Source organism: Durio zibethinus, chromosome 17 (assembly GCF_047325235.1).
Source record: "Durio zibethinus cultivar Kanyao isolate XHJ-2024 chromosome 17, ASM4732523v1, whole genome shotgun sequence".
Classification (NCBI taxonomy): Eukaryota; Viridiplantae; Streptophyta; class Magnoliopsida; order Malvales; family Malvaceae; genus Durio; species Durio zibethinus.
In genome coordinates this window covers 25,263,001-25,277,691 of record NC_143178.1, presented here as the reverse complement: position 1 = coordinate 25,277,691, position 14,691 = coordinate 25,263,001, and the positions used below count along the sequence as shown (strand labels likewise).

Here is a 14,691-nt window from a genome sequence, read left to right as displayed (position 1 = left end):
TTATTGTTTTGAAATTTTATGTTTTTTTTCATATATTTGGAATGATTCACATAAGATTTTGTAATTTTTGTTTTATTATTTTGATTTTTGTTTTGTGTAAAATTAATAAATTTACAAATTTTTTATTATAATTCGAACCAAGTGAACTTGAGCTTGAATTTGAAAAAAAAAAAAATTTAAGCGAATTCGAATCGAATTTTGAGTTTTGATTTTTAAATCGAGCTTGAACTTGAGCACTTTAATTATTGATTTGATTTGATTCGATTAAATCGCTAAACGAGTGTATGAAAATTTGAGTCTTAAACTAAATTCATTTACATAACAAGGTTAATTATTAATTGTCTACCTCTTGCAAATCAACTTCGGCTCAATTATGTATAATGCATATATACCCTGCCCCTACCTTTTTTTCTCCAATTTTAACAAATATGATTAATGTCATGTAAAAATACTTCAAGAAAAAAATTATTAACAGTGTGAACAATTAGATCAGGATTAGCAATTTTTGAAAGTACAAAATTCAATAATAATAATAATAATAGAGGGATTAAATCCAATATTTTCACATGATAATAAGAATTAAATTCAGAATTTAACCTTTTTTGTTTATATATATATATATATATGTGTATATATATTTATGGAGTTAATATTTAGGATTAAGGGTTAATTCGGTGCTTCATGGCGGAGATCTCTTTCTTTGTGATAGTGCGGCCTTTTTGCTTAGTTTTCAAATTGTTTACTTAAGCAAAATGAGCAAACATATATGGTTAGATATAGTATTAGCTTTTTTTTTTTTTTTAATAGAAGTAGTCATCAATTCAAATATAAAATAAAAAAAAGGCATGAATGGTAACGGATTGGTTACTATATTTTGGGTAGAATAAAAAGGTAAGGAGTACATAGCGTAGAGGTTGCTAATGCTTGGAGAGTGAGTGAAAATTACAAACTGAAGGATTTTTTTTCGCAATTATTGCTGCTTGCTGAAGAATTAAAGAGAGATATAATTGGTCCATCTCCTCCTCAGAAAGAATCATATATAAGTTTGATGTCCATGTTCTTTCTTCCTATTAACCCCCTTCTAAGCTCTAATTAATTGTTTGCTTATCTACAAAATTTTAGCTACTATGCTGTACGCATTCAAGTGTGAAAATTGAATCACTTCTCATTTCATATTGCTTTTCTGTGCAATGGTTAAACGTGGCCTGAAAAAAAAAGAAATACTCCAATTTGATTGAGGTAGTGCGTTATGTTAATGTCTTGCCCACACGCCGCCATCTCTTTGACATCATTTGGAATTGGGAGTTGTTGACCTTCCATTCCTAAGCCACTTGGTTTTCACTTTCACGTGGAATGGAAGAGGTGAACCCCATTTTTTTTAAGCTCTTCAAATTATACGAGTCCTAACTCCGGTCTCACACGCTGGATTTGAGAGATACAGAAACGTTTAAAAAATATATACTCTCATCTATAATGCGAGAAAAAACTTTCTTGGTAGTGTTTATGATTCATTACAATTTACGAATTACTTGTCTGTTTCAACACAGGAAAAAGCTTAAGGTAGGCAAGGGCCTCTAATTAGTGTATGACAATAGGACTGGCAACTAATAGGGTGCATTGCCAGTTTTGCAATGCCAATTGAAGCATTTTCATATTGTAATTCTTGATTTCTTTCAGACATGTTAAAACCTTGTCTAGGCCTTAATCTCTTTATTATTAGCGGGGTATTCCAATTTACATTCAGCATCAAGAGTATATCAATTAAGCAGTACTTTGTCGTTGAAGCTTATAAAATAGTAAAATGAGAGAATATAATTTCTGCTAGATTATCACATTGATGCGGAGGAACGCAAACAGGCTCAATTGGACTTGCTTGTAAAGCATACACACTGGAAGAAATTCCTTTCAGAGTTGACTCCTGTTCTCGGGGGACTGTATTCTTGGGATGGATGGACTAGCTCCGATTCCTGTTGACAATCTTGAACCTTCTTGTCACCATGAACAATGGTAACCTCACAATAGTCCGGAGCATTCTTCTTGATCAATTCTCCTATCCCCTGTTTCCACCTTGTCTGCCTGAAGAACATCATCAACATCTCATTCCATAAGCCTTTGACAACAGAAATTACAGTTAATAATCAATATGGTTTAGCAGTAGCCCCAACACCAGGGGTGCTAATTAAGCTTAAAGTGTTTAGGCTTCTTAATTAATTGGTTCTTCCAGTAGTTTTATGAAACAATATTCAATGATGTATTGAAATGGGTAAACGATTCGAACCTTGAGCTAGGTGGATGTTTTGTTCCGATGACAAGGGTGGTAATGTTGAGAACAGGAATGAGTTCAAGAATTGCTTTGGACGTGGAATCGCTTTCAATCAGCATCGTGTCCACTATCACCTGCCGCATGGAGATAGAAATATATTGTCAGTTAAATTCTTTTGGAGCAAGATTTATGGGCTGAATTTGATTGGCAACTGGGAACATGAAAGTAGTCGATGTTCCACCTTGGAGTCAACGCACTGGCGAATGTATTTTTGCAAGTGGTTGCTTCTCCTGTTTTTCTCTTCATTAACATAAACTCTCAGCTGTTCTTGGTTCAATTGGTTCTTTGATAACTTCCCAACTATCAACAAACATTTCCAACATGCAGAAAAAGTATACTTAAATAAAAATCTTAGCAGTGCAGAAAAGTACTAGCAAAGGATCAGGGTTGTTTATTTAGTTAAGAACATAAAAAAGCTCATCAGGAAATCAAGAAAGAAAGATGTTTGCGTTTATTACCTGGGGTACGTACAAAAGTTATGGGAGCAAAAACATGAACAAGAAAAACCCGAGCTCCAGGAGAAACAGCATGGTCAAGTGCCCATTTCAAAACACCCAAGTCATCTTTGCCAACGGCAACATAAACATCGCTGGCACTTCCATCTTTGCTTCCTGCAAAGCTCTTGCTCTCTTCTCCGATCTCTACTATTTCCGGAGACATCATCATCCGTGCTGTATGATATTGCATAGAGTCTGCCGGTACATAGTTTTCTTCTTCCATCTTTCTAAACTCTAGTCTCTAGGCTCTTACAAAAAAAGACATAAAGAACAAAAAGGTTGAGGAGGGTGGAAGAGAGCGAAGATAACAAGATTTTGATGGTAGCGGTTTGGAAAATTTTATAAGATTATATATATTGTCGTTGCTCTCAATGCCACAAAAGGAAAAGGGAAAAAAAGGACAGATTCTCTTTTGTCAGGGATGTTTGCAGCCGAATTTGATTTGGCTATGCATATATGTCACAACTCACAACCAAAAAAAGGACCTGTCTTTTTTTATTTTTCTTTTTTTAAATGCCTTTTTAAAGAAAAGAGTAAACTACTGCTACTGCTTCCTTTTCTTCTCCTCCGTCTGTCTAGTTTTTAGACCTTTGATCTTGTATTTGGGCCGGGGAGGTAGCATCTTAAATGTCTATTATCCTCATCAAATCTGAAGCCAAACCGGGGTCTTGAATGCCCCTATTACTGCTTTTTTCTTACTATTACTTTATTCGGTGTTAAATCACTGCTTCAACAACAGAAATGGGCCTTAACTTTCAATCACGGAAAGCAAAAGGGATGATAAAAGAAATGATTGCATTGTTATATATGTTTTCCAAACTGAGTGGTCAGAGTCCTCCTTCAAAGAGGATCGCATTGCTATGCAAGGCCTTGAATATTGTTTCTACCCCTTTTCCCTTCACCAAATTGTCACAGTTTTAATTGATAAAGCCATAAAGGTTGAGAATAAGAGGGAATAAGAAGGACAGAGATGATAAAGGATGAGAATAAGAGAGAGTGAATGAACAGAGAGAAAATAGAGAACAGGGAGATTGAATTTTAGAAAGAGAAGAAATTGATAAATACTAGGGACCAATAGTAAAAGAGCAATATTCTCAACAGTCTGCTAGCTATCTACCTGTCCTTTCTTCTAGAATCTGTTCCATTAAGCTTCCCAGTACCATTTTTGTGGTCAACTCCCTCATATGCCTCATTCCCTGGTGAATCAGCTCCCATCATTGTCTTGGCATTGTGCGCAACAGTTAAATTCATGACACAAATAAACCTCAAATTTTCACGGAAATCGTAATTTCATTGTGAACAAGTTTGACCATAACTGTTCTTGTTAAGATAAATTTCCACTTCCATTTCCACTAGGTTTTACATAGTGGTGAAAATGATAACTAATTTAACCAAAACTTACCACTACCATTTGTGGGATGATCCAGTTAACCCCAGTTTGGATACAAGGATTTTTCATTACCAAATAACCAAAGTCAAGAGAGAATTCAGCAGACAAAAATTTTGGATCAACAGCGTGCTTACAGGGAAACAGGAGTTGCTTGAAAAATGCATTCTCTTCCCCTCTTACAAGTCAAATGCCAGACCAGAAATTATCTTTTTTTTTCTTTTTCTTTGTGATGAGAACCTGACACTTCATCACTTCACAATTTGTGGGTAAATTCCAAAAACAACTCTTGATTCAGTTTATACTTGATTTGATTAGACAGAACTGTTTCTCATTAGATTGCCAAATTGTTTTATTTTATCAACTATCATGTTCTTCAGTTCTTGTCTAATGCTTTCCGTGTAAGCCTGCATCAAGAATCACTAATGCCATTAGTTACTAGACTTATGCTTAAACAAAGGGTTCACTTTGATTGAGAAAGTAAAAGAAAATAGTGCTCTTCACAAATTTCCAATGAGAATAATCATTTGGGGATGTCATAGCAACATATACAATCTAATTGGCTAAACTGTACCCCTGGGTCCTGTTATCCCAAATGAATGTCACTTAGAAGTTATTTGATTAGATAGAATTTGGTACACCATAACGTGGTACACCATATCATCTGTTTACACAGACGTTGAACTTCTTCTCAGACACGTGTAGTCTAGAAACAAGGATAATTATCATCGTTAAATAGCATTCTAAACCGTAGGCATTACAATCAAAGGATTTTGATGAACATCTTTGTCTTGACTTTAAGGTACTTTTAAACTGACCTGCCCTAGGCAAAGCCTAATGTAGCCGTATACCTTATCCTAAACATAGAGGTCCCATATTGAAATTATCTGTCCTTAAAGCGAACTTAAAAAAAAATGAACACCGGTTTCCTTAGCCAACCACCCGTATCTCACTCTCTGGTTTTATTTCCCTTGTAGCTAAGAATATTAAGTGCATTCAAAAGGTACACCATAGAGTATAGTAATTCTTTCAAGGACCACGATGCAGCGTCTCCTTGATATTTTCACTTATTTTTCTATCATCAAATCTGAATCCAGTCGCTTCTAGTCATAGCTTAGTAGTTTTTGGAAGGCCACACCTTGCAAGGTAAGGTAGGTCTAGACTTCATCTAATCATCCCGTAGTTTTCGTTATTTTGCTTTCCAGAAGGGCAATTAGACCTTCATTTTCTTTTCTAGTTTTGATTTATCCCTCTTGCATTGCAAAACAAAATTATAATTGGAACAAATCTCATCAAGTCACGGAGAGAAAACACTAGTTGTAGCCACTTTCGGTGGATTGAATTCCAGGTTGCCCCACATGGCTTGTCCAATTAACGGATCACTTGCTTTGTGGAGGAAACTGGATAGGAATATGATTAAGAGTGAAATGCTAAAGGAGAAAACGAATTTAATCCCAAAGCCATATGGACAGATCTTTTTTTTAAACGAAAATATATGAACAGATCTGTTAGCATCTGATGACTATGATTGAATACCATGAAAAAAGAGATCACAAAATACTGAAACTTAAACCACATTCATTTTAAGATTGTTGCTGTGTGGTGAGTTGCAATTCAATCTTCTTGAAAGGAGTGACTGTAGGATGAAAAAGAAGGAAAGAGAAAAAGAAAAGGAAACAAGATGGACCATATATCCACTATGTAAAATAATTCATCAGACTGATAGGAAATCTAACCTATAAATGCCAATCAGCCAGTATACGATTTCTTACAATAATCTGAAAATGAAAACCATCTTTGGTAGACTATGTCATATGCAATAAGATTTTTTGTGGCCACTTTCATCTCCTCAAAGAAAAATGTCAACTTCTTAATTCTTATCATGGAAGGTAAATAATGAAGAATTAGAATATCAAACAGTTTAGATAATGCAGAAGACTCCTTATTTCATTGCCAACCACAAGGAAGTGACTCTGCAAGTGGTGGGCACTCCTTAAAGCCAGTGGGGCTAAGTAAAATCTTTTTATCACCTAGTGGTGCCGCATCTTTTCTCCGAAGCTCTTTATATAGAGATCCTTTTTAATAATAACTGCAACTCGGAAACCTCCTTCCTGCAACCATTTTAGAAGAAAGAGATGGGGAAAGCCAGTATTCTTGTTGTTCTCGAAGTATTGATGATTGTAATATTCACTGCCTGGATATCTCTGTGGCTGCTGAAACCAACGAACTTATGGACAAGAAAATGGAAAGGAGCAGAAGAGCGTGCTCGAAATACAGTGTTTGGTTATTATGGTAAATAATTAAGATATTGCAAAACCCACCTTTTCCATATAGTTTTGTTTTTAAATCTCTTTCTCTAACATGATTATACCATTCGCCTCTTTCCCCAGGAAGAATTAACTGAAAATTATGTTGTAAACATTAATCCAATAATGGATATCTTACAGGTCTTGACTTTGCCCTGTATACATTTCCTGTAATTGCTCTGGCTATAATTGGAATTGTCTACTTGAATTTGCAATCTTGGGGGCAAACAAGCAGGTGTTCTAAGAATGCCATTAAATTTCGGCCTATGAAAGTGAGTGTTTTTTTTTTTTTTTTTTTTTTTTTGTGCTTAACATTTTAATTTTTTGTGACAGTCGACGAATAAGGAGTTCGGCGGCAGCTTTCTCAAATCCGCTAGTCATAAGTAGTCTCATCGGCATTTTATCCAGTGTAGAGATTCTGTCAGTATTTCTCTTTACCCTCTTCTTAGCATGGACATTTTATACACGCATATCTCAGGATTTTAAGAAGTTGACACCTGTTGAATCGTTGAAGTTGGATTTGTGAGTTCTTAAAATCTCTTACTGAAATTCAAAATATGACAGATGCTGAGAATCAACAATATCACCGTTACTTATGTGTGAGTGTGACCTTTGTTTTAGATGGCAACTCAAGTATCTAAGAGTGGCAACCCGATTTGGTTTGCTAGCAGAGGCCTGCTTGGCTTTGCTTCTTCTACCGATCTTGAGGGGATTGGCTGTATTTAGAATACTTGGCATCCAGTTTGAAGCTTCAGTGAGATATCATATATGGCTAGGGACTTCAATGATATGTTTTGCTACTTTTCATGGTGCAAGCACCTTATTCCTCTGGGGTGTTAGCCACTACATTCAGGATGAGGTTATAGTAGTCTCTTCAATCTCTATTTATCATGAATCTGATTAATACTTGTTAGGTTTTACCACATCTGACACTTGTTTGCACATTCCTTCCCTCCTCCTTGCTGTCCAGATCACAAAATGGCAGAGAACAGGCCGGATATACCTTGCTGGAGAGATTACTTTGGTTACAGGGTTGGTTATGTGGATCACATCACTTCCTCAAATAAGGAGGAAAAGATTTGAAATCTTCTATTACATGCACCACCTGTACATAATCTTCCTAGTATTTTTCTTGCTTCATGCTGGAGATCGGCACTTCTATATGATCTTCCCTGGAGTTTTTCTCTTTGGCCTTGACAAACTACTTCGCATCCTACAGTCAAGGCCTGAAACTTACATTCTTTCAGCACGATTATACCCCTGTAAAGCTGTAGAACTTATTCTGCCAAAAGACACGGGTAAATTCTTAGTCACTTCTTTTTACTGAAATGGGACGTGAAAACATTTGAAAAGTTTACGCTGTTTCTGCACTCATTTCAGGATTGAAGTATACCCCCACAAGCATAATATTTATGAAGATACCGAGCATATCCAAATTTCAGTGGCATTCCTTCAGTATAACTTCTAGTTCAACTGATGATAATCACAGGATGTCGGTTATAGTTAAATGTGATGGATGGTGGACAAGTTCTCTATATGACAATATACAGGCTGAGCTAGACACTGATGCTGATAAGATGAAATCCATACCTGTTGCAATAGAAGGCCCCTATGGTCCTTCTACCATGACCTTTCTGAGGTGCGCGAAAGAATCATATAGCATGAGATTTTCATATCTAGAAAATGTATAGTGATCGCTTATATTCCTGAATTATGTTTTGAATTTTTTGGTGAAATCTAGAATTCACCTGTTGATATACTCTTCATTACAAAATTTTAGATTACCACTGTCATAGACAAAAATTCTTTGCAGATATGACAGTCTACTCTTGGTTGCCGGTGGAATTGGGATAACACCATTTCTGAGCATACTGCATGAAATTGCTGCAGCTCAAGGCAGCCGCAGATATAGATTCCCATCCAGAATTCAACTGATATACGTTGTCAAGAAGTCCCAAGACATTGGCCTGTTAAAATCAGTTTCTTCCCTACTGGAGAACCAACCCTCACAGAAATGGCATCTGAAACTAAAAGTTTTTGTGACCCAGGAAAAGCAATCTGGCGTAACTGTAGCAGAAATACTTGACGAGACATCTCAAGTGCAAACAGTTCACTTTGGCACAAAACGTCCAATTTATGCAATACATGGGCCAGAAAGCTTGTTTTGGATTGCTGGATTGGCTGGAATTGCTTCGATTGTGTTCCTTGTTTTTCTTATCTGTTTCAACCACATATTTCTTCCCTCTGAAAAGAAAAGTGTTCACTCTTTAAAATTGGCGGTTTCCTCCAAAAATAAGGCCCCTAAAGAAAAGAGCCCCTCTTGGGTTGCTGATATACTAATCTTATCCTCTTTCTTCATATCTTTAGCATGCAGCACCTTGGTAGCAGTTATTTTGAGATGGAGAAGGCTGAAGAAAGAAATACCACTTGTCTCCTTAAAGGAAGAAAAGATGAAGGAACTAAGTTCAATCGAAACAAAAGGTGTGGTTGAGGAACATGAAGTCCATTTTGGGGGAAGGCCTAATTTGGAAGGTATTCTCATATAATCCCTTCGTTCTTATAGAACCTATAATGGTGTATTTGTCTTATCAGCATCTGTTCTAAGTTGTAACACATTGAAATAATGGAATCTCATCAGATGTATTCTCCAAGTTCCTAAATGAAACTGATGGATCTGATATTGGAGTCTTGGTGTGCGGACCAGAAACAATGAAAGAGGTTGTTGCATCATTGTGCCAGCAGAAGTCTCGATGCTTTAAGATTGGAGACAAGAAAAGGAAACCATACTTGCGTTTCCATGCCCTCACCTTTACACTCTAATTTCACCATAAATACAGCTATCGAGTCACATTTATTGTATTTCACCCATAAATGATCCTTGTATAGATTGGTCGATATGAATTAGTTGCTAATGGATGCTCTTCAGCTTTCTTAAATAAGAATTTGGAGCCCTTTGGAAATAAAGAGATGTAAAATAAACTTGTTTCTTTTTTTTTTTGGGATAAATTGTAAAGATGAACTTGATGATATGTAGAAGAGATCTGCCCTTTTCGGGTTCTTTTGCACTTACAAGTTTCAAGAAGGTAGTTTGGTTTGTTAGTAAGTAGCAACCAAGACAATTTCCTGTACGGATTGTTGGAAATATTTGTAAAATAGTAAAAAATAATTAGTTAAATATGATATTTAACTAAGGAAATGAGAAATCAAATTTTAGGAAAGCTTAAAACAAATTTTGGAATTAAAACTAAGTTTAAAAGGTGAAGTTCATATTAGATATTTGTAAAAATCATTCAAGAAACTAACCATTTTTATTATTATTATTTTTTTTTTTTTTTTAGCCTTTTGGACTTTTAAAAGATTGCTAAAACTTAAAAGGGCTGAAGGGGTTTTTAGTAAAAACATAAGGACCTAATTGCACAATTTACATGAGTTATAACTACTGGGTACTTCTAAACATACTTTTATTTTTCTCTCCACATCTTTTTTTTTTTTATTTTTTTTACTTAAAATTATTTAATTACTCTTTTTCTTTTCAATTTTAAGTTTTTAAATATGCATCTCTTATAAATTTTATAATTTATAGAATATACATAATTTTCTGAAGACCTATAATATATTGTTCCTATCAATTTGTAAATGAATTTATAATTATTTGAAATAAATATAATTATTTGAAATAAATCATACTTTTTTAGTATGAAAATTTTTTTAGGATACAGATTTTTTTCCTCAATTGATTTGTTTTCAAAACCCTAATTATAACATACAAGGTATAACAATTCAAAAACTTTTAAAATTTTCTGAAAATTTTTAAAAACTTTAAGATTTGCAAATTCACAAGTTTAAAAGTAAAAAAGAGTTGGAAAAAAAATAATTGAATAATTTTATTTAAAAATTATTTCAAAAAATGGGAATTAAAAAAAAGGACGTGCGTTTAGATGCACTCATAACGTATTAGTAATTAATATTTATCCTTTGGCTTTGGGTGGAATTTTTTTTAAGATAAAAAGAAAATTATAGCCGAAAACAAACCGGGTATTACAAAAATACCACTCCCTCCCTCTAACATAAAACATTAGAACTTAAAACCCTAAACCCCAAAATCTCTAAACTTTTCTTCGTTTCGTTAGGTTTTTTTTTTCGTCGAATTTCTGGCTCTAAACTGAGGATTTTTGAAAACTGAATATCAAGATATCCGCTATCGTTCTTTTTGACCTGAGTTAGCAAATCAAGGAAGAGAGATGCAGCACGACGAGGTGATATGGCAAGTCATTAGGCACAAACACTGCAGTTTCATGTCCAAGTATAGTTCTCTTTCAAAGCATTCACTTTACTTTTTTCTTTTTTTTTTTTTACTTAGATTAGCTTCCGGGTATCAACTTTTCTAATTTTTTTTTCCTTTATGCAGAATCTCTACTGGGATTTTCTGTAGGAACCCTTATAGCGTTACTGGGATCTGCAATCGTAGTTCCTGCCCTCTTGCCAATAGTCGCTACGCCACTATCCGCGACCACGATGGTAACTCAATCTACTCTTCCTTCTTTATTTAATTTTATCTGTGACTTTGCTTGTTGAGAAAATTAGAGAAAACAGAAGAGGATTACTGGCTTAGGCTATAAAATTATAATGTTAATGTTTGTTTGCCTGCGTTAAACTCAATTCCACCGGATGCATTTGTTAAATTCAATTAAAACATATATTGCATTAGTTATGAAAATCAAATGATGCATCTTGTTTTTGTAAATTGGGTTAATACTTGATTTCTATAAAATGAGAGCAACTGGGTGTTCTGAGTGTTTTGTGTTTATATTTGAGTGATTGTTATCCAATGATTAGCATGTATTTTGGCTTATTGGGTTTTACGGTCATGGTCTTGTGCAGGGGTCTTTTATTTATATATGAAAACTATAGAAAGAGCTCATAAGCCCAATGATTTATGGGAAAGAGTAAAATTACCCAAAAATTATGAGAAGGCACTTGAAGTTATTGACAAGCATCTGGTATTCCATCTCTTCTCATACTTTACTAATGCCTTTTTTTTTTTTCCTTAACTTTGGCTGAATGCTTCCTGTTGAGCACCTGCCTTCTTTTTTCTTTTTTTTTTTTTGTCAATAAGATGTATTGGCCGAAGCTCCTTGTGCACAAAATAAAGCAGCGTCTGACAAAAATGACCCAGATGCGTATCCGCATGAGGAAACTTGCCTTGAAAACAAGGTTCCCTTTTGCTTTCGCTTTTATTTATTTGATTTTGATGTTTATGTGGCAATTTAGTGGATGAAAATCACAGAAAGAACTTTATGCTTCAGAATTTTACAACGGTACTTGCTAAAAGTTTCCTTCATAAACTTCATTTTCATTCCTCATGTGTTGTTTATATGTTTGATATACTCGGCATTGGACTTATTGGTGAGCATTTAAAAAAAAATGGGTATGTAATTCTTCAAGTTATCCCTTTTTTTTAAAAAAAAAAGGGATTTAAGGTCAAATTTACCACCAAACTATGACTCGATATTGAAAATTTACCACTATACTTTCAATTTTGTTGGTTCTTGGACAAAAATAGTAATGGAATTGGAATTTTCCGTTAATGCAAATGGTAAATTTTCATCAATTCCATAACTTTTTGTTAAAAAATCAACAAAATGAAAAATATAGTGACAAAAGTTAATGGCATTGATATGGCGGCCAAAATCAACATTGACCCATGTTAGTCAATAGTGGCAAATTTGGCCTTAATCCCAAAAATTATTTTTAATGGCATTGATTAGTTAGTGCTGGATTTTCCTTTTGTCATTTTTTATGTTTATTATTTTTTTTTTGTCCACAGGGAGAAGATAATGACTACACCCAGAAAGGAGAAGAAGAGAGAGGCTAGAAGGGAGGAAAAGGCAGAAAAAGCTGCAGTTCTGGATAAGGTTATAATCTGCTTAATTGCTTGTCCTGAATTATGGTATCTCCAAATTGGTTTTAACTAATTCCTTTGCAGGCAATTGAGAAAGAGTTGCTTGCTAGGCTCGAAAATGGAATTTATGATGGCATATACAACCTTCCCTTCAATAAATTCATCGAAACTCTTGACACAGATGAACTGAAGGCTGAGGATGAAAATGAAGAGGTTTTTGTTATGCAACATATTGATGTATATAATCTGAGCTTTTTTGTTTTTTTTGTCCTTTTCTCTTACCGCTTATTTTCTTGGAATAAGCAGGAATCTGAAGTTGAATATGTCGAGGCCAACTTTGAACTTGAAGAGGAAGATGATATAGAAGATTTGGGTATGAAGGATTATCACATCAGTAATGGTATGACTTTTATCTGTGTTCACGGTACTATTTTGTGATGTGATATTACTTGCGATGTGCATGCATAAGGTTACAAATGCATATATGTGACTCCCTGTTTGTTTCTTTTTTTCCTATGTCATCTATTGTCTTTCGAAATTGTGTGAAGTTATTTTTATGTGAGCATGTTTCAGCTGGTTCCATTATTCTGAGAAATATGGTTTCTCATCACTCCCATTTGCCTGCCATATACCTGAATAATATAGATTCTGCATATTCAGTTCTGCTCAAATAAAGTTGAAATTTTTATGCAGATAATGCAGTTGACGATGATGATGATGAAGAAGTAAATGCAGTTAAAGAAAAGCGAGTGAGAAGATGGTCTAAGTCTTCCCATGAAAAGTCTGAGAAAGATGAAACTGGTACAAAGTTGAAAAAGAAATCTAGGATTCATGTTGAGGTAAGATTCCTGATCAATATCAAACTTTTTTTGCTGCAATCATGTAGGTATTCTTATATTTTTTACATGTAACATTCCTGTTATTCAAACAATGTTTTATTAGTGTAATAGTTTTCAGCAGTAATACATCTATTAGGTGAAATTTGGCCCTGGGTTTGTTAAGTTGGTGGTTGTACATCTACATGTAGTTTGGGAACTGTCTTATTAGCATTGGGAAAAAAAGATTTGAATAGCGTGGTTTTGTCAAAGGAACTGCAAACATATGCAAGCACCAATACTTTGATGCTTATATTTGGTTTCTGGTGCTCTTGGGAATCAGCCATATACAAATGCAGTCTAAATATTTTGGTTCATGGCTAGTGGGCATTCACGGTGTTAGTTATCAAATTACCATTGGATTCCATTATTTGAAATGGTGCTTGAGCTCCACTAAGTTTTAACTTCAATTACACTCGGTTGACAGCTTTTGTTTCTTTGAGATACTTGTTACATTTTTAGCATCTAATTACATCATATCTCCGCCCCCTGTTTTGTAAATCGTTTAGTGTATCCTTTTTCTGGACTTCCCCTGATACTAAAAGATGTGTTAGGTTTTGCATATTTACTATCATTGGAGATGTTATACCACTTGTTTACAGAATATGGGTACTAAGAGATGTCATTTCTATTGTAACTGCTTTTCATCAGGTTGATCATGAAGATGGTGGTGAAAGGCAGAAAGCAACCTTTTGAATCTCAGAAGTCTACTTATATGGTAGTTTGAAGTTGTGTGATGTCATCCCACTTGTGTGCGAATGAATGAAACTCGAAGAGGCTTAGCATAACATAAAACCCCCAGAACCCTACTTAGCCATCTGCCCCTGCCCAGCACCTTTTCTCCCTTGTTTAAAAAAAGGGGAAAATAAAAGGGAGTAGAGAGGAAAAAAAAAGAGAAGAGGGAAGAGATTTTTGTTTTTGTTTTTGTTTTTGTAATTTTAATCGCTTTTTAACTATGCTTGCAAGCAAAGGAATCTGAAAGATGTCTCAAGGAGTAGGCTAAATAAATACAAACTGAAACTAAGAAGATTGGTAATTGCCAATGCACGCTTTTCTTTTCTTTTTTTTTTGAACTATATAGTTAATTTTACTCATGTATGGCTTTTTATGATTGTGACAAGTGGTACTCTCTCATTTCTCCTTTTTCCTTTTATTTTTTTTTTGTATATTTTTTGAGATTTCTTGTCATTTAATAAATATTTCTTTAGGGTTTAAATTTTTTTAAGGTATGACTTATTTTATATAAGTTTTTCTTTTGCTTTTTAGATTTAATTTTCAAATTTTTTTTTTTAGATTTTAATTTGTGTGAGAGTGATTCAACATAAATAATATGTTTCGTGTTTATATTCTTCTTATTTTATTATTTTATTATTTATATATTTAGTAAATATTTTTTAGATT

General features: G+C 34.2%; 3 protein-coding genes across 4 annotated transcripts; 2 read left to right on the top strand and 1 right to left on the bottom strand.

Moving 5' to 3' along the window:
• Positions 1-1,680: 1,680 nt before the first annotated feature.
• On the bottom strand, positions 1,681-3,233 carry LOC111290146 (U-box domain-containing protein 36-like). Of its 2 annotated transcripts, none has more exons than XM_022881514.2 (4): positions 2,782-3,217; positions 2,505-2,623; positions 2,279-2,397; positions 1,681-2,076 (listed from the first exon to the last, which is right to left on the bottom strand). In XM_022881514.2, the coding sequence occupies exons 1-4, from the start codon at positions 3,041-3,043 to the stop codon at positions 1,860-1,862; spliced, it is 717 nt and encodes a 238-aa protein (XP_022737249.2). In that variant the 5' UTR covers positions 3,044-3,217; the 3' UTR covers positions 1,681-1,859. The 2 variants fall into 2 exon arrangements, with proteins under 2 accessions (XP_022737249.2, XP_089601974.1); XM_089745848.1 differs by having other exon boundaries at positions 1,972-2,110; positions 2,782-3,233.
• A 3,067-nt stretch (positions 3,234-6,300) lies between these two features.
• FRO8 (ferric reduction oxidase 8) lies at positions 6,301-9,578 on the top strand. Its single transcript, XM_022881505.2, has 8 exons — positions 6,301-6,499; positions 6,655-6,748; positions 6,847-7,035; positions 7,135-7,372; positions 7,484-7,811; positions 7,894-8,152; positions 8,327-9,045; positions 9,152-9,578. Exons 1-8 carry the CDS (start codon positions 6,343-6,345, stop codon positions 9,331-9,333), a joined length of 2,166 nt encoding a protein of 721 aa, XP_022737240.2. The 5' UTR covers positions 6,301-6,342; the 3' UTR covers positions 9,334-9,578.
• Positions 9,579-10,568: 990 nt separating this feature from the next.
• On the top strand, positions 10,569-14,408 carry LOC111285973 (MAK16 protein-like protein). Its single transcript, XM_022875716.2, has 9 exons — positions 10,569-10,816; positions 10,922-11,031; positions 11,395-11,513; positions 11,630-11,727; positions 12,341-12,428; positions 12,500-12,628; positions 12,722-12,815; positions 13,109-13,254; positions 13,942-14,408. Exons 1-9 carry the CDS (start codon positions 10,755-10,757, stop codon positions 13,984-13,986), a joined length of 891 nt encoding a protein of 296 aa, XP_022731451.2. The 5' UTR covers positions 10,569-10,754; the 3' UTR covers positions 13,987-14,408.
• Positions 14,409-14,691: the final 283 nt, after the last annotated feature.